The sequence below is a fragment of the Panthera tigris genome, chromosome B4, assembly GCF_018350195.1.
Source record: "Panthera tigris isolate Pti1 chromosome B4, P.tigris_Pti1_mat1.1, whole genome shotgun sequence".
NCBI lineage: Eukaryota > Metazoa > Chordata > Mammalia > Carnivora > Felidae > Panthera > Panthera tigris.
In genome coordinates, this window is record NC_056666.1 from 118,689,473 (window position 1) to 118,717,255 (window position 27,783).

At 38.1% G+C, this 27,783-nt stretch overlaps 1 protein-coding gene across 21 annotated transcripts in view; it reads right to left on the reverse strand.

Annotated features, from left to right (window-relative positions):
* Positions 1 to 27,783, reverse strand: part of ANKS1B (ankyrin repeat and sterile alpha motif domain containing 1B) — a 1,065,991-nt gene that overhangs the window by 299,971 nt on the left and 738,237 nt on the right. For 19 of the 21 annotated variants that reach the window (XM_042992986.1, XM_042992985.1, XM_042992982.1 and 16 more), the window contains one exon: positions 11,698 to 11,796. In XM_042992986.1, coding sequence (XP_042848920.1) covers positions 11,698 to 11,796 — 99 coding nt within the window. Of the gene's footprint in view, positions 1 to 11,697; positions 11,797 to 18,310; positions 18,582 to 19,213; positions 19,391 to 27,783 lie in introns of those variants that run through there. The other 2 variants (XM_042992998.1, XM_042992999.1) reach the window with 2 other exon arrangements.

Here is a 27,783-nt window from a genome sequence, read left to right on the forward strand (position 1 = left end):
TTCTACTCATTAAAATGGAAGATGCTAGATCTGTGGGAGGTAATGAAAATAGTCACTCATTTTTTCAAAGGTGAAGGCATTGATAGACTATTTCCAGAGCACAGACATGTGATACTCTGGTGATAGAAGCAGTAGGGGAAAGCAGCTAAAAGCATAGACTCTGGAGCCAGGCTGCCTGGTTCAAATCCCGACTCTGCCACTTACTAACTGTGTAACCTTAGGAATGTTACTTCACTTTTCTGTGTCTTACAGTTTCTTCAACTGTAAGATAGAGAATAAATTTTAAGATTTAAATGAGTTAATGTGTAGTTAATATAACAGCACCTAGAACAGTTCCTGGCACACAGAAAATCTGTGTTTAAGTGTTGGCTATTAACATAGGTGTTTGCCTATGGTGTCTTTCTGAGCATGTTTAGAAACTCCCAGGGGAGCGTGGATTCTTATGTAGTTCTACCATGTTCACTATGGATCTACAGATCAAACATCAGATTAGAACCTAAAGTCAAAAGATAGAAATCTAAAATCCCATTTACCACCAAAAAAGAAAATTATCACAAAGAAATACCAGGTAATTAAAAAGTGCTTAGCTTAGGGTGGGAGAATATTAACTCTGTTACTAGTTTAGTCTGCTCCATTGAAGCCGAGTATAGAAAACTGCTAGGGTTTGAAGTAGTATTTGACTTATTATAGCTTGAAGGGCAAAGTGATGGATGAAATTCATAGCTGGATTGATGGCACTGGCTGTATTTCAGAGGATGGTTATTACAAATGAGAAACAAATAGCGTATCTATCTGCCTGAACAAGTAAGCAAATGCTTCGGGTCACTTTCTGCTCAGAGTACCATGAGCTAGATTTCCTGTACATGAGAGACCTCCCCTTACACTTAACATTCAGAGCATGTATTTTTACTTCTATTACAGCTGTTCACACTCTGCTTTGCATTAAAATCACTTGGATATTGGTTCAACCTCCTTTGCTAGACTGTAATCTCTCTGAAGGCAGATACTGTATAATCTCAACTTTTTTCTCCTTGCACTGTGTCTGAGACATAAGTAGATGCTCACTGCATATGCAGATATAAATTGAACACAGACTTCTCACTTGAGTGCTGCTGATCAAAAATAAGAAATACAGCCAAATTATATTCAACTATTAAATTAGCACTTAATTCAATTATACAGTAAGGGGGAAGATGGCTCATTCAAAATGGTGGATATATTCTTTTAGATCTCATCTATAAATTTACATAGTTCTGCTTTTCTACGAAATCACAATGCCTTTAGCAATTTAATGGAACTGCACTGGCAAGTTCCGCCCACTCAGCTTCTCAGTTAACTTCTGTGCTATTATTCTATGCCACGTATCTTTATTGATCTCTTGCTGTTCAAGGCACTCTCCATATATATGTACTCCTCTGCCACTTTCCATGTGGTGCTGGGAACTGATTACGTTACCTCTAAGAGATGCAGTCAGGATGCCCTCTCAGCCCTATGTTTATTCATTTAATTTCTTAAATAGGAAGGTCCTAGGTATGACTTTAAACACCTTTTCTTCTAGTTACTAGTGGGTTAAACAATAATCCCAAATATAGTAAAAAAATTAGTTTAGTTTAGTGGATGATGATCATATTTGAAAGTTTTGCCTTCTTCTTATCTAGAAAATGAATAATCTGCCTTTATGAGAAATCCATAAGAATGGGAAGCCCACTATGCAATGCAGTCATAGGCATTTTTAGGCATAGGCTTATATCAAGAAGTGAGTCCATTTTGTTTCTATGTGGACCCAGGCAAGATCAATGGCAATAATTCCTTGAATTTTGTTAATTTAATGAGCATTACTGAACAAACACAGTAGCTATAACTAGTATTAATTTAGTGCCTCTAAATGCCAGGCACTTCATAAGGAGTTTTAAATTTACAATGCACAATAACCTAACATGGTAGGTTCTGCTATCATCCCCATTTTACTGATGAGGAAACTGTGGACTGGAGAATTTAATAATTTGCCCAAGTGACACAAGTAGAAGGTGGCTAAACTAAGATTAAATTAGGTTAAATCAAAAGCTTCTAAGAGTACATTTTTGCCAAATTCCAAGTTCCTTGAAGGTGCCCTGGACTTGGACTGTTTAGCTTGGTCATTTCAATATCTCCTTAGTACCTGTATTGTGCTTTGAAATACAGCATTTAGACAACATGGTGAGGTGGTAAAGAACCTCAGGTAAACTGCCTGGGTGTGAATCCTACTTTGTCCATCTACAATCAAAATTTTGAACATCCTCTTCACTCTCTATAGCATTTTAATATTTCTCTATAGCATTTATCATTACTTGAAATTATGTGTGTTTACTTCTTTTTGTCTGCACTCCCCTCTAGAATGTAAGCTGCAAGGGGACAGTGACCATGTACGTTTTGTTTCCTAACATCAAATCCTCAACATCTCGAACAGTACCTATATGGTAGGTATTTCATAATATATCTATTGAATGAATAAAAGGAGACTCACTCTGCTTGTTGTGTATGCCCGGACTAGTAATTTTTGGACATAATTAATGGGATGAAGGAACCTCACCTTTTTCATGGTTTACCTTCAGTCTTTTAAAAAATTTTAGGGGCGCCTGGGTGGTTCAGTCAGTTGAGCGACCGACTTCAGCTCAGGTCATGATCTCACGGTTTGTGAGTTCAAGCCCCGCGTCGGGCTCTGTGCTGACAGCTCAGAGCCTGGAGCCTGCTTCCGATTCTGTGTCTCCCTTTCTCTCTCTCTGCCCCTCCCCCACTCGTGCTCTGTCTCTCTCTGTCTCAGAAATAAATAAACATTAAAAAAAATTAAAAAAAAATTTTATTTAGTAAACATAAATATAGCACATATGATACACCAGGGTCTATTTTAAGTACTTTATAAATGTTGACTCACGTAAGTCTCACAACTCCCTGGTGAAGTAGGTAAAACCAAACTTGGGGATTCTGGCTATATTCCCAACTATGACACCATGCAGCTTCCCTGTCAATTATTATAAAAATGTCATCTCCGTGGAGCTTAATGCTCTAAAGATGTGTCTTCATTACCCTAGAGAGTGCCCTTCTATCTTGCCCATCTTTCCTTCCTTTCTACCCAGATTAAAGAAGAAAATAAATGATTTCAGTTATTTTATTTTATTCTATTATGCTTTTCCTTCTTTGAAACGGCAATGCCTACTGTTAATAAAGCTTTTCTAAGGCCACCTTCAGGGGTAAACAAGTGGTTTGACTCCCACGGGCCACTGGACAGTGGACATGGTCTATGTCTGCCTTTCTTCTTTTTCATGTCTGTTTTCTTCCTGCTTTTCTAGAGCTTTTGGGTCCCTGGAACAATCCTTCCCTTCCACCCTTGAAAAGGGAGTTTAGTGATGTATGGAGGTTGTAAAAACTACCTTTTAAACACGAAACTTAAAAAAAGGCCCAATATTATAAATAATTCCTTTTCTTACGTTTAGTCATTTGGTCCTTTCTTGTCCTTTTACAGTTTCTGTCCCAGATACACAAGCATTCTCAGAGCCTTGGGTCTCTGATAGAGCACAGTATTCACCCAGGAGGCAATTGTCATGAATACAGACACTTGGGATTCAGTGCCACTTTTGTCACTTAGAAACAATCTGCCTTGGGGCAAGTCATTTAATATGACCCAGACTTGGTTTCCTCACCTGTGAAAGACTCAGGAGAGATATTGAGCTAGATGTTTTAAGGTCTTTTGCAGCTCTAAATTGTGATCTTCTTGGAAGAATTATGTAAGGAAGAGAAAGTGCCCAGATATTAGAGTTTCTCTTCTATTACTACTGATTTTGGCATCATTCCAAGGGAGCCATTGTTCTTTATTAAATGGGTGTGAATTCTCAAAATTGAAGGATGACAGTTGCTGGGGATGGCAATAGATCAAAACCTATTTACTTACAGAATTCTTCCACTTTTTCTCTATAAATATTGGGGGGGATTATGAGTAAAAATGATATTTTAGCTCTGTGGTCTACATAATGAACGATTCCAAGATAAATTCATTTAAAAGAGAATGTTAAAAGACCTCCCCGCTTTAGCTTAGGAAGACTGCAGCTGTCATTTTGCCTTCTGAAACTGCAGAAGGATGTTGGTACATCGGTAAACATGTTAGAATCGTGCTTCTCTCACATTCAGCTTCTCTTTGGATATCTGTCCAGGCCAAACAGCTATAGTTATTTTATACACTGTATGTACTGGGCTTTGTCATTTGAAAGGGCCCAGAGAACTTGAGGAACATCAGTCATGCCTTCTCCCAAGGTACCCCTGAAGAACAGAGTAGTTACAGGTTCCATGTATGAGCAGAAGGCATGAAGCATGAGGAAAATGCTTCAGAGGCCATCAGAGTTGCTGGGCTAAGAGATAATAGAAAAGATCTGAATGATTTGCTCTCACTTTAAGATTTACAGTCTACAAATTACCTAAGGTTTTCACTTTAAGGTCAATTAGTCTTTCTGCCTTCCCTATTCTCCAATGGCACCAACACTTCCCCTGAGAAGTAAGTAAGCTTTTACACTGACCTAAGTGAGCATATCTGTTTGTCCCAGAATCATAAGACATTTGCAGAACTAAATAGAACTTGAAAAGACTCTCAGACCACCACAGTTTGTCTCACCAGACCTAAAGGAAGTAGAATACTCTAAACTCTGGGTCCAATTGTGTATTAACTTTAAGTTAAGACCCCTAATGCTAATGGTGCATATATGTGTGTGGGATTTTGTTGAAGAGTATATTTTCAGCCAGATGTTCATAGGCTGGTAGGTCAACATTGGGTGGCACAAAGTTTAAGATGCCAGCTGGCAAAAACAAAGAAATGCAAGTAAAAAGAATGAGGGTAGATAGAAAGTGAGTGATGGCATGGGAGAATGAAAAGTTACCCTGTCAAATGTACCTTGAGAGCCTCTGTGCCTGCAGCCTACATTTTGTCATTGCCCTTCTGAAAAATACCAGAAGAAACAGGAATAAGTGTCTGTCATTTTTCTAAGTGTCAGGGAAATAAGACTGAACCTTCCATTTTAGACTTCTAAAGAAATTATACTGGTTAAACACTTTTTCCCTAAAGCTTATACACATCTTCATCAACCATCAAGACTAGAATTAACACACATATGAATTTTAAGGAACTTGAAAGAACTAGAGTCTTTAAGAGAACAGTTTTGGACAGGAAGCCAAACTGAGATAATGTCACACCCATAATACTTCTCTTGATATCTGAAATAACCTGTGAATCCATTGTAACAGCTATAACCAACTTTGGTCCCCAGTGCTTTGTTTTATTTATAAAGTCGGGGGAAAAACCTAGTATTTTTTTGGGGGGGGGGCAGGGCTTGTGTTCTCTATTTCGCCACAGTTTCTACCACTCCCTATGTCCTGTCCTTAAAAGTGTTTGAGTTCTCAGTCCCTGCCAGTTTATCTCTACAGTCCTGCTCACCAGCTGGTTTTTTTGTTTGTTTGTTTGTTTGGTTGGTTGGTTTCTTTGGTCAACTGTTGCCTTCTTCTATTTGTTCTAATCAGGCTTAAGGTTACATGGTCCCTTTTACTTCTAGCTTTGGTTGTTCTTAAAAATGTGGAGCACCTGGGTGGCATCCAACTTTTGATTTCAGCTCAGGTCATGCATGATCTCACAGGTTGTGAAACTGAGCCCTGCCTTGGGCTCTGCACTGACAGCACAGAGCCTGCTTGGGATTCTCTCTCTGCCCCTACTCTGCTCTCTCTCTCTGTTTCTCTCTGTTTCAAAATAAATTTAAAAAATGTGTTTGCTAACATCCTTAACGTCTTGTCCAATAGACTTTGACCAATTCACTTTCCTAATATAGATGGAAATATGCTCCTTTCAGTGGTGAGGCACCAATAAAGACTAAACATGTTTTAAGAATTTATAATGTTTTGTGGGATTTCTGATTTGTGTGTTATCACTTAGATTAGTGTTGTTTAGATTGTGAAGTCTTTATGTGTATTCATCTCATCTCCAAGGTCTCTGATTTGTGTATGATTGTATGATGCTATTTCACACTTGACTCTACAGACCAGAGACATGTGTCTCTTTTTTGAGAGGCAATTGCAAATGTGGCTTCTAAATCATCTAACTGTGAATATCACAGCCCCATGAAGATAAATTATATTAAAAAATAAAAAATAATAAAAAATAAGCATTTAGTAAACAAAGAAACAAACAAATATAAAAAAAAGATGGCCCATGGAAATAAAAGAATCTTTTTTTGTTGTTATTACTGATGGGTTATTCCACTTTAACCACAAATGTAGACATGGAAACTAGACTGTAAAGTGGATCAGTATAAAGTATATTTGCAGTGAGCAGTCTTCTGATGTGGTCCCCCAGTGATCTCACCTCCAGGTATTTACAGCATCTGTAAACACTTCTTCTTGTATGTGGGCTTAATCTAGTGACTTGGTTCTCATGAATAGAATATGGCAAAAGGATGGCATGTTCCAAAGACCGTGACTTCCATCTCCCTAGCCCTCTCTTGTCCTTTCACTTGCTGTACTGTTGGAACCAGATGCCTATTGTGAGATACTTTATGGTGAGGCCTATATGACAGGAATTGACAGAGGCCAACAGCTTGTGAAGTGTTAAGACTTCTGTCCAAAAACCCTTGAGGAACAGAAACTTGCCTACAACCACAAGAGTGAGCTAGGCAGTGGGACCCTCCCACTTGGGTCTTGAGATGACTATAGCTCTGTGAGAGACCCAGAACCAAGGACCCAGTTATGCAGCTCCTGGATTCTTGGCCCACAGAAACTCTGAAATAATAAATGTTGTTTTTATATGCCACTAAGGTTTGGGTAATTTGTTATATAGCAATAGATAACAAGCACAGAATCTTGTTTTTCTATTGAAATAACAGATAACTCTGTTGTTGTTGTTTTTTTTTAACCAAAATCTTAAAATGAGGATAGGAAAGGTGTTTTTTAGCCCAACCAGAAGTGTTCAGGGTCATTCTTGAAAAAATAATTGAAAATATGTAGCCCTACAAATACTGGTTAAATTGAACTGAACTGAGAGATAATGAGCAGCTGAAATGTTAAATATTTGTTATGCTGTAAAGTAGAAGTAGGCTATGGCAATGATGAACCAAACAGTGAATATCAGAAAATGTACTATGATCAAGAGTCCTGTGATAACAACGTTTACTAGTCACTATATATTGTTGAGTTGGGAGTTTTGAGGAACTCCAACATTTAACTGAGGAAAATGCACAGGGGAGGAGAGGGAGCGTCAGAGATGCATGAAGATAACCAGATATTGGAGAAGCCAAAAGACAACAATAAGACAGTTAACATGAGTATGAGAATCTACTACAGCTAAAGCAAGTGAAGGTGGACTTTCTTCCCTACTGGTAACCTTAGCACTGCTTGTGTGCAGTGGTAGCAGAGGAACTAGTTAGACCCAAGAAGGTTGAAGAATTAATGGGAGCAAAAAAAAAGGGGGGGGGGGATAGTGAGTATAAACAACTACTCAAAACATCCAAAAGATAAAAAACATAAAAATATCAGGAAAGGAAATATTGAAAAAGAAGTGGGCAGGTGACATAAAAGTTGCTAGTGTGCCAAGAATACATTTGATTCAGGATGACAGAGATTAAGACAGCTGACGTAATATGGGCTTTGACACAGTCTTGTAAACCTTTAAAATGAAAGTGTTTTTGAACTCCTGACTTCCAAGTGTTATATTGTCAAAGGACAAAAGACATAATGCCTTTTTAAAAGGTTTTTAGAGGATTATCCAAATACTTGGTCACATGGAATTCTTACCTAAGAAAAGGTAAATTATGTGTTGCAAAATAAGTAATCAGATAATTTCCCCAAGTCTAGGGGACAGAAAAAGTCCAATATGCTTACAGTTTCTAGGAGAGTGAAAAATAAGTCACATTCTCATGTTATGGTTCCTTTCTTAAAAAGAGAAAAAGGGTGAAATTTGATCTTCAGAAGTCCTGGGAAACTTTTAGACCTAAGAAAAGACTGAACTGGGGTTGGTGAGGAAAGTGGATATTGGGTGAAACTGGATAATTAAGCTTTGCTACTAAAGGTCAAGCATTATAAAAGACAGAGGGAAATAATGAGTGGAAGAGACGAATTCATGTGCTTACTGCTCTTACTATGTCTGCGCTTAGAACACTGGAATACTTTCCATGTGTTTGATGTATCAAATGGACTCGAGAACATGCAGACCTTTGCACTGGCCAATATTTCAATATTAAAAAGGATACAGTAAAGAAAAATCACTATTACCAAAGGAATAAACTTTTGTCTTTGAAACTTGAAACAACAAATACAAATAAAGCACGAAAAAACATGCTTTGAAGTGTGCTAACAGATCAAGATTGCATTTAGCAAACCACCTTTTCTCTGTTTAGGAACAATCTCACGGATTCCAAAACACAATATGTTAATTAAAGGATTTCAGGTAGCAATCATGGAATATTTTTCGTGACAGATGAAGAACAGATACTCTGAACACTAAAATTGCATAAACACAACAAAGAGACATTGTGTCCCTTTTGCAGCAGCGCAAAGTTAGAGTGAATGCAAATGAATGTGCTGGCAGTAAAATTACACTATTAACCATCTGAAGATTGGGCTCATTACCTAAGAAGGCAAAGCATCAATTTGTAGCATTATAACATTCTGTTTGTGCTGCTGAACACGTGTGTGGATGTTTTTATATATTCTCTACTCATTTGGGTGCATGGTAAGCACTTTCGCATCAGCCTCTTGATAAAAGCTTAATTTTGTATTGTTTCGGTTACATTGTTTTCTCTAATGGGAATGATATTCTGTATTAAAAATAAACACTCCATTTATTCTCCAAATAATTCTGAGTTCAGGTTCTTCTGTTTCTCATTATCAAATGGCCTGTACACTATTACAGATATATCTTATTGAGCACACTGATTTGAAAAAATGTATATTTGAATACCATGAGGAATATATTCATTCATTCAGTCACTCATTCTTTCACTCTGCTAATGCACATGTATTGGCCTAAGAACATTGGGAAATTCACGGATGGATGCGACACTGTCTCTGCCTTCAGGATGTTTCTAACGTCAGAAGTGGTAGAGTGTTATTAGTACCTTCAGGACAGGCATAGAGCTATCGAATATCCGAGGAAAGAGACAGCAGTGTATTCCTGCCTTCTACAAACATCTTTTTTTTGACCACCTAGATGTTATTGGCACTGTTCTAGGGCTGGGCATATAGAAGGGAACAAGATAGTCAAGGTCCCTAAGCTCATGGGTCCTGAATTTTGGGAGAGAGATGAAAAATAAGGAAAAACCAAACAAATAAATAATGTAACTTTGGATAGCCATAGGTGCCATGGAGAAACTAATGCAGGGCAATGGGAAGGACAGTGATAGATAGTATGTGAGGAGTGTGACTTTGAGGTCTGAAAGCCTCCGTGAGGAGATTGTAGCCGAATAGAGGTTTGATGATGTATAGGAGCAAGTGTGAAAATCTGAATAAAAGGCTTTCCAGACAGAGACCAGTATGCAAAGGGCTTGAGGGAAAAATGAGCTTGGTATATTCTGGAACAAGAAGAAGCCACATAACTAGAGTTTAGGGAAATAGGAGAGTGAGAGATGAGGTCATAGAGGTGGGAACGGGCCAGATCCTATTGACTTCTGTAGGCTATGATAAGGATTTTATTCTAAGTGAGAAGGGGATCCATTGGATACTTTAAACAGGGTGTGGCATGATCTGATTTACATTTGAGAAGGAGAAGGATCATTCTGGATGCTGTGTGGAAATTCAAATGTAGAGTCATAAGAAAGGTAACTAGTACAGAGATTAGGTGTCTATGAATTAATTATCCAAGCTAGAGGGAACCAATGAGAAATTGACTCCAGTAGTCTAACTTAGAGATGATAGATTAGAACCCATCATGCTAGTCCAGTTAGAGGTGGTTGGTTTGGACTAGGGTGATAATTACCAATGTGAGAGGAGTGGTTCCCTTTTAGGGGAAGTTTCACAAAGGAAGTGATATGGAGCTACTTGAACTGAACTTTAAATGATGGGTAGCATTGTGACAAGGGGATAGTCACTTAGTTTATTGAGTGCCTATGATGCACTGCACACTGGACTGGGTGTTGGGGATACAGTAGTGCCGAAGTCCTTGTTGAGAATGAGGAGCAACTTGCTGAGGAAGTAATATTGTAAGATACAAAAGTAGTGAGGTGAACAATACGCTTATAAGAATTACTTCTGGAATTAGTTCTAAGGTCGCTTTATTGTTTTCCTTTTACTGTAGAATATTGTATGATGCAACTCCTTTGTATGCTTAACTCTCCTTGAATTTGCAGAAGTGTTAACTTTCTATCAGTAGAAACTCAGTTCACTGTCAGTTGGCAAATTTCATCAGATCACTTCCTTAGAAACAGTGGTTAATATTTATCTTTCTCATTCTGAGAAATTATAGCCTCATTAGGAAGGAAAAGAGCAGAGGAGAATACAAAGTATATAAGTTCTTATATCTAGGTGTATTACTGCTCATCTGCTTTCAGTCTTGCCCCCTGAATCTTTTCCCAGCTGGTTGACCCAACTTCAACTTTTCCTCCTTCTAATTCCTGTTGTATACTGCCTCCCAAATTGACTGGCCTAAAGCAGTCCAGTCATGTCTGTTCCCTAGTGTCTACAAAACAAATTTCAAATTCCTTAGCCTGACACAAACTAACCCAACCTACTTTTACTGCTTTATCTCTGACTATACTCTCTACTCTCTAATTGTTTTAATTACATTGGATTTTTTTCTTTTTTAAAAAATTATTAAACTGTGGTGAAATAATAAAACATAAAATTTACCCCCTTAACCATTTTTAAGTGTACAATTTAGTGGCAATGATTGAGGACATTCACATTGTTGTGCAAATCCCATTGCATTTTAAATCACACAGTATCGCTATTCTCCTAATACTCCTTGCAACTTATATTTATATTTATATGATTTCTGCTGACCCCTGAAACATTTTCCCTTTCCTTATCAGTTAAAGTCCTACATATCTTGCAGACCAGTGCTAGGTTCCTACCTCTTGCTTTAGGCTCCTATGAAACCTTACCTGGAAACAGAAGGTCAACTCTGTTGCTAGGTAACAGTGCTTACAGTTAAAATGCCACCTTGGTTGGCAAATTGCATCTTGACTGGGAGGATTTATACATGAACTACAAATACCTGATGGGGATGTGATACTTTGGTCTTTCTCGAGTGATGACGCTTATAATTAGGTAGATTCCTTGCCCCTGGAGGCTAAGTTTACAGAATTGTACAAGAGATATTGCCTCTTATGGGACATGACACTTCAAATCCAGGACCATTCTCACACTCATCCAATATTGATTTTGTCTTCTTGTACCTGAGCTGTCACTTGAGGGGCCTGTGCTGATGTTTGTACCAATATAAAGGACTGTCACTGAAGAGAAACTCTGAAGGTGCCCTGATGGTCAGTGGAGTTTCCTCTGTGACATCCTTCTGGTAAACCTAAAGCCAAGCATGGCCCATAGTAGTCTTGTGAGTCTGAATGTTTGGCTGGACCTAATAAGAATGGCTTTTGGGAGTTGCATCAAAATGTAGAAATGTTGTCCTAAGTACTAATAACCCTTGCACATCTGGACTCAAAACTGCTGTACATAGGGCCAGGGTAAGAATGCATTGCTTACCTTTGGAAGGAGCTGGATTGCCTGTAGAATTCTTTGTCTGTGCCCAGAATTAAGGATTCCAATTTCCAATAAATCCTGATCTTCCATAACATTACTTCCCTGAAACAAAGCCAGAAATGTTACAAGTTAATTCAGGCATTTTTACTATGGGTAAATAATGATTTATTTAATGCAGAGAAAAATAACCAAAAAGTGATCTGATTTCTACATACAAAACAGTCATTCTTCAGTGAGGGTGAGGGCAAATAAGAGGTCACCTATGTGACTGAGTTGAAGGTTCTGGGAAAGCTTCCTTCCCCCCAGAAATGCTCTCATGACTTACTATTTATGGTTGGGTTATCTGCATTGGGGATTCATTCCTGTGGCTTCAAACTCTGTTCCTGGAAGAATGTAAATGCTTCTAGGAAGAGCTGCTGTTTAGGATCATCAGTCATCTGCCTATATGTTGATATGAATGAATCAGTTTTGTCTTCCCCTAAAAATAGATTTTGAGGGGCGCCTGGGTGACTCAGTTGATTAAGTGTCCGACTTTGGCCCAGGTCATGATCTTGCAATTCGTGAGTTTGAGCCCCACATTGGGTTGTGCGCTGTGGGCGCAGAGCCTGCTTCAGATCCTCTATCCCCCTTTCTCTGCCCCTTCCCCACTTGTGCATGTGCTGTGTCTCAAAAAATATATAAATAATAAAAACAATTTTTAAAATAGATTTTGAGAAGAAAACTGATTAAAAATTATAGCATACTAGGCACGTTAAAAGTGAGAATTAATAATTAATTTTAAAACACTGAATGCCAGACATCTCTGATCAAGATATGGCGATACAACAATGAATAATTTGCAGGCCCCTGTCTTTATTCTTTCCATTCCAGGTATGGAAACAGATTTTCAAACTCAGTTAAGATGCTGTGAATATGCTATGGTGGTAGCACGTGCTTGGGGGCCCTGAGGGGATCCAGGATGTGTTTTCAGTTCATGACTGTTTTCAGTGCAGATCATGACTGAAGCCTGGTTAGGACCTAGCACTCAAAAGAGGAAGGACAAAAGTGGAATTATGTGCAATGTCCTATGGGTGAGAAAGAACACAGCACATTTGGAAGCACTGGCTTCTTGGCTGAGTTGGAGAGAGGAACAAAAGGTAAGGCTGGCAAGGTAAGCCAAAGCAGACTGTTCAGACATTGTACACCACGCTGAGGAATTCAGACTTCATCCTGACCGTAATAGGAAGCCACGGACAAATTTTAAGAAAAGGAGTTACATGATGATATTTCAAATTTGGAAAGATCAATTTTAGATTCTGTGGCTGGGTTTCTGTTTCCTTACCTATAAAATGACAAAGTTGAGCTACAGGGTCTCCAAGGACCAACCTAATCCTGAAATTCTCTGATTTCAATGATTTTTTAGGCCTTTGATTAATATTCTAATACAAAAATTTATAAATTGCTTATTTTGTACCTAAAGATTTTAGTCTTTTGTAGTTTGTAAGCTAGAGTTTTCCTTTAAATTGAGAGGTCTGTAGAGAAGCTCAGAATTGGATCACTTCTCTTCTGAACAAATCAAACTGTCCTACTAATGTGTAACACAAAAGCACTTATGAGTAGAAATTACAGAACACATATTTATGGAGAGCGGTGGTGCTGATAGACAGTTAAAGCAAAAGAGAGTGAATTGGAAAGGGCAATCCTCAGAGCATGGAGACTCTTGGGAGGCTACTGCGGTTGTTCGAGAGACGATGTGGGCTTAGACCAAGGTGGTGACCATGGGAGATAGAAAGAAATGGGTGGTTTGAAAACTATCAAGAAGCTTGATTCAGTGACTGAATATATTGAATGATGGAGAAACGCAGGACACACATTAGTTCTAGTCTTGGGCAGTGGTGGTGGATCATGATGCCTTTTCCTGAGATAATAAAGGAGGATGGGCCAGTCTAGTGTGGTACAAAGTGAGACTAATATCTTTCTCTGTACAGGGACAGAACAGATGGATATAAACAATTTAATATCATACTACATTATAATGGATAACTGATTGTTCTTAGAAAGATTAAAGCTGTAAGAATGGTACCATAGTTAGAGATTTAAAGTGGGCATTCACTGGACACAAACATTCCACCTACTCATGGTATCATTCCTATGCTTAAGCTACCCTGGCCTTCTCAGAGGAAGCAGAACGAACCAGGTATATAGCAGCATGATAATGAAAAGCCTAATGAAAAACAAATAAAGCCAGTCTTGGCAAAATGCCACAGGAAACATTGCTCTCAAGAAATTACTCTGTGCACACAATAGAGCATGGCTAAGAATATAAATGGCTTCATTTTGAGAAAGTGTTTTTATTTTCAGAAATGGACTAGCATGTCATGAGTAGGATATATGATACCACTCTATATTTGACTTTTAGTCTCTAAAGGGTTTTCCAAAAGGAGTTAAAAGGATCTTAAAAAACAAAAACAGAAGACAAAAAATAAGAAACAAAAAACATTGTCCATCTATGTGTTAGATCACTACCAGGTTTTCCATGGGCTAAATTACCAGCCTACAACTTCAGCTCATACAAAATGTACTGGTTTCTTTGTGCATACACAAGACAGACCAGAATTCTGATGTGTCTTGTGTTTGTCTTCTGTCTGTGTCTTCTGTTTCAGTAAATATAGATACCTAATATCTATAGGTAATCCTGAGAATTTGTTTTTAGTGTTTGAATACTGAAATTATTTGAAAAATTAAATCCTTAAAACCACTGTTCTTCTAAACTACCAATATACTGTCTTCTCTATCTTCAGTAGGAAGAACCTTTTTGAAAAATTGTAGGGAAGTTAGACATCTCTTTGGGGCAAATTTCCTAGCATATGGAATAATTACCAAACACTTTTGAAAAATGAGTGAAAATTTGGGAAGCACAGTGCAAATGGTGAGAATGTGCCCAAGGGGAAATGGTACTAATTTTGGAAACATAAAGAAAAGGATTCACTGTCCCCAATGAGGCATGCTGTTAGAAATTTTCTATTTTCTCTCTTATTGTAATATATAGAGATACCAGAAATATCCTGTGCATCATCTAGCCAGTCTTTTTTTTTTTTTTTGAAACACCAGTAGGCTTGGAGTCTGAAGATCTGGATCTAAATCTTGTTTGGGTAAACTTGGTTAAGTCATGTATTATTTCTAGGCCTCATGGTCCTCACCCGTAAAATGTAGTTCAATGAATACTCATTCAGTTCTAAAGCGGTATGATTTCAGTCATGTCCAACTTTTGATTAGTATCCTTACATATAAATATAGATTGTATAATTTGAAGTTACATTTACATTGCAATTACATTTTAGTGTTTCAGAACTTGCAACCTAAAGATAGCTTTAAGAAGTACAGTTGACTCTTGAACAACATGGGTTTGAACTGCAAGGGTCCATTTAAACCTTGATTTTTAAAACAAATACAGTACAGTACTGCAGATCTATTGGCTTTTCTTTATGACTTTCTTAATAAAATTTTCTTTTCTCTGGTTTATTATAAAAATACAGTATATGATACACATAACATGCAAAATCTATGTAAATTGACTGTTAATGCTATTACTAAGGCTTCCTGTCAACAGAAAGTATTAGTAGTTAAGCTTTGGGGGAATCAAAAATTATATGCAGAGTTTTGGCTGCACGGTACAGGTGTGGGGGGTGAGGTCAGCACCCTGAACCCCTGCATTGTTCAAGGGTCAACAGTAATTACAGAGAAGTGCAAGAATGCACTTTTTTTCTTGACAAATTAATCTCAGGACTAGGTAGGAATTTATAACATTTCTTATTAAAATAAATGATAGAATACCTTAGTTTTGTAATATCATGGATTCTTACAGCTTTTTGGAGAAAAATAAAATATTTCACGTCTTGCAACTAACCATTTCATTTGCACTTGGGTAACAGATGTGCCATCAAGGACAATAAACATTTCCATTCTTCCTGGGGAGCTGGAATTTATTCTCATGTTATCACCTGCCTTCACTAAATGTTAGAAAAATCCCAGCTTTTTTTTTCCTCAATAATAGCTGAACGTAAACTCTAGCTTTCTCCCTCCTCCATTCATTTTTCACATGACTGCTAGATCAATGGTTTTTGGAGTAGAGCTTCATTATGTGTGTCTTCTGCTTAACCATCTACTATACTGCACTCTCTACCTCCTCATCCCCAGTACGCGTGCTGTGTCTACTTCTGCATCTCCCATTTACTTCTCAACCCACTACAATAAGCCTTTACCCTCATTAAGTCCATAGAATGTCTCTGCCAAATGGTAAGAAAGACTTCTAAATTGCCATATCCAATTGATTCTTTTCAAACCTGATTTCAAAAAAATGCATTGGCCACACATGGCTGGTGGCTACAATACTGGACAACACAAACAGAGAATTTTTCTGTTATCTTAGAAAATTCTACTAGACAGTACTTCTCCACAATTAAAGGCATTTAAACTATAGTTGAATCACACAGATGGGGCAAAAATGGGGATCACAAGGGAATCAGAACAGGGAGTCAGAAATACTCATGAGTCATCCTTAGGATATAATTGATGTGCTTCTTAGTCAAAGTTCATGAACATAAAATTTAAGGACGTTTAGCAAATTTTCTTCTGATTTTTCAGTCATTAAGAAAAAATAGTAGCCATTCTATTTTCATTAGTGTTTCTTTATTACAGGGCTAGAAATATACGCTATCAAAATGACAAGCCCAATTGAGGAGTAATTTATTATTTTGTTAGCATGCTACCAGGCACATTGCACAAGGCGCTTAGGGAATAATAATGAGTAGATAAAGTTGCTTAGTTAATGACCTAATAGAAGGATCAAAGGCCCAAGGCAGTGTTTTTAGAATAGCTGTTCTTTTACTGACAAGAAATATCTAATCCAGGGGGTCTTTATTGCTTTCTTAAGTCATGGAATGAGGAAAAATAATGTATTTTATGCACTGAAAACTGAAATTTCTCTGACTCTGGGGAGCATACTTTATGTATTAGATTTTTTCCAGCAGTGATAAGCAAAGAAGATGACCAAACAGAATAAAAAGCAGTGTTTTGTTCTTAATTCTACATAAGAAATAGAACAGCTATTTATTGAAATCATCTCAAATATATCTAAATTAATCATTTGTTTCTCTCAGAGCTCCTCTTATTTTCATAACCTCAGTATCATATCATACTGATTTAGCAAACTTTCCTTCACATTGCATATTATATATAATAAGTGCCTACAAATGCTAGGGAAACATATTTAAGGACTATAGGGAACTTGTTTCTTTTTAATATAGGCTTAAGTTGGATGTTATTTATTCTCTCTCTTTAGTCAAAGACTGAAAAAATCAAGAGGATGCTGTCAATTGGAGAAAATTTCTTTTGCTCTATAATTAACTAAACTAGATTCTTCTCCACAATTTGTATGGCCTGAAATATTCAAAAGAGAATATTTGTATAATAGAATGATAGTAAGGTCTTGCAAACTCACACATGGAGACACACATATAATATTCTTGGAATAATGCTGCCTCTTAGCCTCTATAAAGGCTTTGAGTCAATTTGATATCAACTTACAAGTAAACCCAATACATGCCTTTTCTGCATGATTAGGATGGTAACTATTGGGATAAGTCCCAGATTTATAATTCCCCTATCAGTGTTGGAACAAAGCTTTATTTTGTTTATCAGACAGAAATATGGGTACCATAAGTGATCAGATAATGGATGATGTGCTTCTTCCAATTTTATTTTTAAAAATTTAAAAAGTGTGTGTGTGTGTGTGTGTGTGTGTGTGTGTGCTTCTTCCAATTTTAATTCCCTCTCTTACATGAATGAAATGACAGTGGAGGAAAATAGTGTATATTTTTTACCTCTCTACCTTAGCCCTCCATTTGAAAATATTCTGTCTACTGCAAGGGAATTTCTTGCTCAAAACTTAACTAAATCTTCACATTCTTAGCTTAGGAAGAGAGTTTTTTAAGTTCTTAAGACCACATGGATTATTGATTCAAGTAAATGTCACATCACTGAGCAATAAGTTAGAGAGCATCTTATATATGTAAGGTATATATTTTAATAAATAACTTATATCTTAGAATTAGTTTTTAGGATCACTATTTAGCAGCGAACGTGATTACAATGCATTTTATGCTACCAGTTTCCCCCTCTTTATCTTTCAGGCCTATATCCCCTTTGAAACATCTGTTATGACGCTATGGAAAGACAGAGTGGGGAGGAAGTTAAGTAATCAGGTATTTATTTTCAAAGTATTGCGCAAGGTTTGATGATATCATAAGTTACAATTCTAATTCCTTTGAGACATGTCTTCATGTAGATTTTAGAATTATGCATATATATAAAATACCTCAAAGTCATTTATACAGTAACTTGTACTGTCTTGGTCAAAAGTTTCACAGATGCAAGAGAAAGCCTATTCAATTTTAAGGATGTTAATCCACAAGTCCTACAAGAAGAAATGCTGATGTGAACAAAACGTATTTGTATGCTCTTACTTTCTTCCAGATACATTCATATGAAAACATAAAGCTTATGAACACCCACTGTCTTCTTTCGATTTTCACACTAATAGCAGTTCGTGTAAGCATAGAGTAAATTACACACTTACTGAGTTCTTATTCTGTGCCAGGCACTGTTCTTATGCCTTAGACATATCACTGTATTTAATTCTCACCATAGCTCTCTGAGGTAGGCAGTTAACTTGCTTCCATAGCTAATGGGAGCCTTTCTTATAACTATTATCTGGTACCACCTCCAGTGCAGTTAGTTTAGGAGAGAAAAGGTTCAGTACAAAAATGTAGCTAGACCGAAACCATTTGCATTTTGCTTTAGAGCCATATGAAATTCACATTTGAACGCAAGTGTTCCAACATAGTTTACGTTTGATTTCACAACGTTTGAGTAACAATGACTTTTTCTTTATAGAACAGGATTTGGGAAGCTGTCTGACCTATTCTTCCCTCCTCTGCTCCAGTCCTTTCTGTTCACTGAATCATGGAATCAGGGTTGGCAGGGACCTGGGGGGTTTTCTTGTCTAAACGTTCCCTCACTAACTGCAAAGCTTTAACTTCCCTCTCTCTTTTGAAGCGTGGTGCCTAGCTGGGTTACACCATTCCCAAAGGGGTAGGGAGGATATTAAATGTTTTAAATGGTCTTTCCCAATAGCTGAGTCTGAGCAGGGTGGTGGGATGGGGCTGGAGGGCCACCTCAGTCCTACTCTTTTAGTTCCCACTGCGTTGCAGACTGAGTGTGACAGGAGAGCTATTAGAAGAACATGCCAAAAGTAGAGATGAAAACAGTTAGCAGCTGTCCTGTGTCCTTTTCCAATCATAAGCTGTGAAGTTTAAAAAAATTTTTTTCCTTGGGTAGGCTGTACATAATCTTGGCAGGTATCTGAGTTTTGTTCTTCCATCTAATATGCTGAACATTCCCCAGTGCCTCACAAGAGAAAAATGAGCAGCAATTAGGTTAGCTTGGACACCCTGCTCTTAACAGAAGAGGAACATGGCACCTTCATATTTGCAACAGGGTCCTCTTCAAGTGATCTCTCACTGGTGATACAGAGCCCTAAAAGGAAGGCTTCTCTCTGGTGGAACAACAAGAATTTGGTCCTGAGTATAACCAACACAGCCACACAGTATGAAGCAGGAAAAAAGTGCCTAAAATGATTAATGTTAACTAGCAGCCATTGAGCATTCAGTGAGTACCAGGTACTTTGTCCACCTTATTTAGAACCTTAGTAAGTTCTAAGTTCTACACTTGATTTTAGCCAAAAGGCCGAGAAGCAATATAAGTTCTAAGTTCTAAGTTATAACACAGGAGGCAATATCTTCATACTTCAGACAAAGAAACTGAGTCCCACAGCTGTGAAACCTGAAAGAGCTTCTGGGCTGACAACAGAGAGCCCAATGTGGGGCTCGAACTCACAAACCATATCATGACCTGAGCTGAAGTCAGACACTTAACGGATTGAGCCACTCAGGTGCCCCCCAGAGCTGTGAAACCATTTAGCAAGTTCACACAGTTAGTACACGATGGATCTGAGATCAATGTTTTACTCTTTCAGATTGTGACACTCATGTTTCCTTCACTACCGAAAAGGAACCAAATGTTCAGTAGAGGACACTTTCTAGATGGAGATTCCAGTCAAGGATGTGTAACACTGCCAAGAAGTCACTCCCATGATGCTATTTTCAGCCACAGCCTTACATATATATTGACACACCACTGAGATTGACTGCCATGGTTTCTCCAACACATTTTATTTCAAATAAATTATTTACCTTCTGAAAGGTTAAGCAGTTAGTTCTTCCAACTGCCTTAGTGTAATCTAGAGCCAAGCATGTTAATATAAGTGATAGAGTCTGGCTAAAGCACCAAGTAACTTCTCATGTTCTGAGCCAGGACTATGCTAGGAGGTGGGAAATAACATCATGACATCAATTTGGCATTTCTCAGCTCTTCTGTAGAGCCTTGTCAAACTATCTGGCTGGTCAACTGGGAAAGGCCATGTTTGCATTTCTTTTCTTTAGGTCTCTTTCAAAGCCAGGATTTAGGGAGGGGGATTTCTGAAAATCAACCAGTAAGGTAGAAAATGTCTGGGAATGGATAAAGGACATTTGTGTCCCTAATTTAACATGTTCTGAATCTGGAGAAAAGACAGTCCGTTGTAGTCTCCTGAGAAGCCTGTCCAGGCTGAAGGAGGCTGGGATGCTGAAGGTGGATAATTTAGTCCTCTGGGAACTGGTAGACTGATCATAAAGACGACTTATGAGTCCATTAAAGAAATGGTTGTCCTCAAGGAGCAGATATCTCCAGATTTAAGGATGATGAGGTCACCTGATACTGAGAGCTATATTCAGAAACAGTCAAGTAAACTTAGGAGGAGAAGAGCAAAGAGGAAGAGAAAGGCAGGGGCGGAGAGAGAGAGAAAGAGAAAAAGTATTGCTTGTTAAGGGTGAGGGTAGTAGTGAGGAAAGTAGGGTTGCCAGATAGAACATAGAAATTCCAATTTATCTAGGATTTTATATTTTTATTTACTTAATCTGGCAGTCTCAGAGAGGAGGCTACTGAACACTGGAAATGAGCTACTGGAGTCCAGTCCAGAATTGAAACAACCACTGATGTAGGACTGCCTTTAATTTGTTTATTCAACATATATTTGTTCACCTAATATGTTGTGAGCACTTACTATGTGCCAGACACTGGGCTAGGTCCTGAGACACAGCGAGAGCAGAGCAGATAGGCTCCCTTTGCTTTTAGAGCTTATAGTCTAGTGGCGAAAACAGGAAAACAACAAAGTAAAAAAAACCCCACAAGTAATTATTATTTAGCCAAGTTTTATACAGGCCACGAACTATTAAGGGCTTTATTTTGTTTATTGCTTACAACAACCCCTGTGGTTGGTACAATTATTACCCTTATTTACAAATAAAGAATTGAAGGCACAGAGAAGCTAATAATTTGCCCAAGTGTACATGCTTAGTAAAAACTGCCTTAAGGAAAATTAATACAGTGCTGCGGTTAGACAAAAAAATTACAAAGGAGACTTATATTAGAAAGAATGGTCAGGAAAGCCTCTCTGAGAAAGTGACATGTAAATTGACGCATTAGTGATTAAAAGGAGCAACCCAACCGTGAGAAGAGCCATTAGATAGGCATTGTAGAAGGAAGAGCAGGTGCAAAGGCACTGAGGTGGGAAAAGAGCCAGGTAGATTCTAGGAACAGACAGAAGGCTAATAAGACTAAATTTAGTGATTGAGGGTGAAGAGGACATTGGAGGGGGAAATAACACATTGGAGGGGCATAGGTAACACAGACCCTGATAAGGGCTTTGATTTTATTCTAAGTGCAATGGAAAATGTTGAAGGACATAAACTGACTTACATTTTTTACTACACTCTGGCTACAGTGTGAAGAATGGATGGAGGAATTGGGTGACATGGAACTTGAGGTAAACAGCCTGTATTGAAATAATCAATAGCCTGGAGACACTGAAATCTGAGGAAAATGTGACAAAATATGATCTGTTGGAGAACCACAGGAACTGGTCTCACTGGAGAGTCAAATTTCCAAACTATATACAATCTTTCATTTGAATCAAAAAGAAAAGCCAGATGGTAAAGATAAAAGTCAGAATTGCTTCTGACATAGGGTCCAAATTGAAACAACCATGGATAGAGATTGAATAATACCAATCAAATGTAAACATCTATACTCCATGGACTCAGCATTTGTATTACTAGGTTGTGGTAGACATTGTTGGTAGGCTGATCCCCTCCTTTGCAATCTCCTACTATGGAGTTTGGACAAATTAAATGTTTCAGCCTCCCTTGAAGCTATGGGTGGGCATGTGAAAAAATTTTCCCAGTTAGGAACTTCTGGAAAAGCTGTTGCTTTTCTGATTAGAAGGGAGAAATTCATCTGGTATCCTAGTGTGTCCATAAGAAACTGGCTGTGGACTTTCTCCCAATGAGTGGAGTCAATTGTTCATATAAAGTGACAGAGATGGGTTCACAGTCAGTTAACCACCAAAAACAAATAATCCTATTGATATCTGTAAGTGGGCAAGCATGAATTATGGGAAAGCTAGTCCCTAAATAAGAAAGGTTATTTAAAGCTATCTCCAAATTTGCATACAAGTTGCTCTGGCCAGTGTTGATCTGTTGTTTTGAAAATAATGATGAAGATGTGGGCTATGGCATGTAATAGAGGTCATAGTGGAGACAGCAGGGTATTCACAATTTATTTTAGACAGACCTGGTGTGATAATCACAGAGAAGAACAGAGAAGGATATTAGAAAGAATGAAAGTTATGAGAACAAAATTGGGAGGGTGTGTGTGTGTGTCAATCTACAGAACTGCCTGTTCTAATTTTGACTTAAAATTATGAAATCTCACAGAAATAATTACTTGAAGGGATTTTCTTCCTATGGATTTTGGTTTCTGTTAACATTCAGTGGATGTGAAATTATCAAAGTGTTCATGGGGTTGACAGATTTTAAGTCTGGGAGTGGCTTTTAGCTTCTAATTGAAGATGACAGGCATCTAGAGATTGTATAGTCATCGTGATTCTAAAGGGAGCACATTTTTACATAAATTTGATTTTTTATAGGAAAGAATTTTTACACTTAAAACTTGAACACATTATAATCTTAACAGAGCAGAAACAGCGAGAACATTTGGGGGTATGTTAGGCTGGCCTCAGTGTGTGACTTTTCCTTGAACTCTTGAGATGTCAAAGTTTGTGGTCAGGTCCTTTGTAACTTGGAGTGCCTTTGGTGGGCAGTGAATGGTGATTACCTATTGAAACAGTTGACCAGAATAATCCTGACTTTTCTCCACATTTATTTTTGGTTTTAGTCTTGGTTTTGAAGACATTTTTCTTGAAATGTTTTAGTAGAAAGTATTTGTTTCCCCCATGAAAACTTTGTTTTGGCTTGCTTTATTTAAAAAAGCATGGTGGGGATGCCTGGGTGGCTGTCGGTTGAGCGTCTGGCTCTTGACTTTGGCTCAGGTCATGATCTCATGGTTCAAACATGGTTTGAGCCCCATGTCGAGCTCTGTGCTGCCAGCTTGGGATTTTCTCTCCTTTCCTCTCTCTTTGCCCCTCCCCTACTCATGTGCTCTGTTTCTGTCTTCTCAAAATGAATAAACTTAAAAAGTAATAAAATACTAAAATAAAAAACGTGGTGTTGGGAAAACTCACTGAATGTTTGCGTCCCCCATCCCCCAAATTCATATATTGAAACTTAATTCCCAGTGTGATGGTACGTGTAGGTAAGGCCTTTGGAAGGTGCTCAGGTCTTGAGGGTGGAGCCCCTTTGAACGGAATTAGTGCCATATAAAAGAGGCTCCAGAGAGCATCCTTGCTCTTGCTGCCATGTGAGGACACAGAGAAAAGATGGCCTTCTGTGAACTAGGAAATGGGCCCTATCAATCACTAAATCTGCTGGTGCCTTGATCTTGGACTTCCAGCCTCCAGAACTGTGAGAAATAAACTGCTGCTGTTTATAAGCCAAGCAGTCTATGGTATTTTGTTATAGCACTCTGAATGGACTAAGACATGCAACAACACTGGAATTAAGTATGAGGAGATGGTCACTGTGGGTTAGACAGGCAGGAGGTTAACCCAACCAAGGGGCTAAAGAAAGCTGAGCAAGATCACAACTAAGAAGAGTCCTTTGGGCTGTTGCAGAGCTATCTAGCTCCACCATTTCACCTTGGGTTAAATACAAAGGGAAAATTTGTGCAAGGGACACAAACACCTCTGCTCTTTCTTTGGCATCTATACTATGAAGAATACTCTTTCCTCATTTTCTCCCACCATTTTCTTCACTAAATAATACTACTCAATAAGAACAAGAGATAGGAGAAAGAAAAGGGAGACACTCTTTCTCATGATGAATATTATTAAATGTCCCCTTGTCTAATTTTTCTAATTAAAGAGAGAAGCTTTGGAATTTTATTTCCAAAATATTCAGTTGGTACCACAACCATTACAAATTCCTTCATATTAATTTGAGCATTATTAACAATGGACCCATTTTGTATAAGTTAAAGCAGATGCTAAATAGGCCATAGAATTTCTTATTTCTTTCTATTTGGTGTTACATGTCCTGTATTCCTCATTTAATAGCAAAATTTTGGGGAGATATGATCATGGTTTAAGCATCTTTGCATCATCCCTATTACCTACAGTCTGCCAAACTTTTGAATAAAACAAAAACTTGAAAGAATGAATGCTAAGTAGAAATACGAACCATAAATTTATAAAAATATACAGTCTAAAGATCACTAAGTTTGTAGCAAAAGGGTTGAAAAGTTTGGGCTGAAAATTCTAATATTCAGAATGTCTGATTTTTTTTTTCCTAATTGAAGAAAAGATAAAGATGGAATTTCCGGTACACGATAACACCAAAATGTTCTTAATTTTTTTCAGTTTTGCAAATTCTTATGATTTGACTTTCATCCAGGACTGTCAGTTGAGACATCTGATAATCTAAAAGCATTCAGAGAATTAGGATCCCATATGGCTTAAAAATATTTCCTCTCCGACAAGGAAAAAGAGAACACAGTGTGAAAATAATACTGGTATAGCCTTTGGTTTGTGTACAAGGAGCACAAATGAATTTAAATCATTGTCGATGGCATAATAATCATTATAATGATCATCAGAGTCAATTACAGTGAATAAAATAAGAAGAATATATATTTCTCATACACATGCTGCATTGTGAAAAAGCAGAGGTATACTTCAAAGCAATGATAGCAATGGAGTTACGTTTAGTTGTATGGAAGGAACGTTCATTGGAAATGAGCACTGAATTAGGAGTCCTGACTTATCACTAATTCGTTGTGTAAACCTGGAAAAGTCTTTTAATTTCCTTGGGACTTAGTTTTCTCAGATGAACAATGATAAAATTGGACCAGATGTTCCTTTTTAACACAGCATCTGCTCTGGAGGTTCTAGCTGAGAGTAAGTCTACTCATATACCCATATTGTTTGAAGCATATTTCTCCTTGTTTGGGGGAAGTCATTTTCTTTAAATGAGTGTTGAGTACTAAGGTACATTTATAAAATGATGAGAGAGGACAGAGACGACTGGGCTCAGCCAATTGCACCCGCTTAATTAGTAATAATAACAACAGCAATAATAATAATAATAACAATGACTGTCAACATTCCTTGACTATTGATCGTGGGCCAGACATTGCTTTAATCTTCAGAAAAATTCCATGAGATAGATACTACTATTAATATCTCCATTTTACAGATGGCAAAGCTGAAGTTCAGAGATAACTGGAAACTTGACTGAGATCACACAGGAAGTGGTAGAGTTGCTGTGGCAACTGAGGTGGCAATAAAGGGGATGATGGAAACAGGTAACTGGATGCCCCCACATCCCACAGTGTCCAGACAAGTGTCTTCCCCATGGAATCACCTCGCAGAGATCAGATGGGGAAAGTCTCTTCTTAATAGCCCCGTGGTCTGCATTAACCCTCTTTCCTGCAATCTCTACTAAGGAATTGGAGATTAATAAAGAGAATGGAATTTGGAGCTCCTAGGTTCACATTGCCGTTTTGCTTTTTAATAGCTGAGTGACTCTGGGCAAGTTAGCTTCCTTTCTTTGTCTGTAAAATGGAGGTAACAATGACGCCTCCCTTTTAGGGATGTGGTACATAATGTTTATGAAATTGCTTTATAAACTATAAAGTAATATTGCTAAAAATAAAGCATGCCTGCTAGGAACTACTTTTTCCCCCATTTTTTTTTCGTTAAGAACATAGAGCTATAAATCTAGTTTCATGTTGTTTTTGCCAGAAATAGTCTATTCTGAAAGAGGCAGCATGTGTGGTGGAAAAAAAATGTAGGTTTTATTCCTAGCTCTGCCATTTACTTAGCTTTGTGGCCACGGGCAAGTCGCTTAATTGGGCATCCCACCAGGCCCCAGGCTCAGAAGGGCCCTGTGCTTGGGGTTTTAATGCTCTGTGGTTTCTGCTTAAAATTCTTCAAATTTTTTTCTTTGAATTTGTATTTTCTAAGTGAAGAACTGATGGAATAATGGAGTATGTGTTGGGGTTTCTCACTACTTCTCAGAGATGGGTTCTACTGAAAACCTCTTCACTGCTTCCTGGGCTCACTGGCCCTGGGACCTGCTTGCCTGTCCCCCTCTCTCGCTGCTCTGCTCTCTATTCCCAGCATGGTTGTGGGCATCCACAGCGGGGTTAAGATTAGTCATTCATACTCTATAGCACCTAGGGGTAGGGTAGGGGGTACCTAGGGGCAGTACCATGGCATGTCTGGTGGGCAGTGAACCAAGGTTTACCCTTGATCCAGGTACCAAGCATGTTCTGACACAGATTTAAAAATCTTTGGGGGTCCCCTGTCTCCCATAGGCTCAAGTGATGGGGTCTAGGAAAGGAAGATGTCTGGCTTGACTTCTCCAGACCCTGCACAGTTCAAGGTGCTGTGCACTGGTGAGAGGGTGTTGGAAGGTGGGGCTCAGCAGGTATCAGGCTCTGCAGTGAGATACTTTGGTCTGCATTAGGAGGCAGGGTCCTAGGTGCTTATGAGTGTCTGCACTCCCTGCCAGTATCTTGTGCCTGGAAGTGCTCCCTTGGCTGGTTTCAGGCCTGGAATCTTCTCCTTCTTTCCTTCCAACCTTCAACCTTCCCGGGTTTGCCTTGTGTTTGTCTCTTTTAGCCGGCTCAAAAGCTCTTTGGATTAAAGCTATGAAACAGAAGTTGTGTGATTTTGGTGATTCTGTGTATGAATTAAATGCTTTGATATTTGTGTTTAAAATTGGCATGTCACAATATAAAAACAAATGGCAAAATTCATGCTAATAACATAAAATTTTAATTTTTCCTTACTCAGAATATTAAATAGTAAATAAAAAACACCATGGTAAGTCCAGAAAAAACATAAGGAAGAAAGGAAAAAGCCTTTGTGTACCTTAATGGCACTTTTACTCTCACTTTTTAAATAAGGGGCCTTACATTTTCATTTTGCACTAGATCCCACAAATTATGTGGTTGGGCATCTCCTACTCAACCTACCCAAGCTCGACATAATCACCTGGTTGCTGCATCATTCCACAGTCATACCTGTAGTCTCTAGGGAACATGGCTGGACTGATCCATGAACAGTTCACTCTCTATCCAGTTATCTGTGGCTTTATCTTTACCTTTTCAAGAAGGCAGAAAAGGAGAAATGGGGACTATTACCTTTGAGACTATGGAGGTCATTTATCCTCACTAAGAATGATGCTTCACTAGACATTAACTAGATTTCCATTTATAGATCTGGGGATTGGCTTAAAAATTATGAAAATAATTGTAATTTGCCTGGTCTTCTGGGGCTCATTCATTAATTAATTCATTCACTTATTCTCTCATTCATTTATGCTGTCATTTCACAATATGTGCTGAATGTTTACCATGTTGCACACACTTTGTTAGGCACTGAGAATTCAAAAGTGATTAAGATGCTGTCTCTCCTAAAGGAGCACAGCCAATGAGGGTGGGGGCAGGGAGGAATACAGCACATAGGTAATTATTTTCTGTGACAGGAAGTGC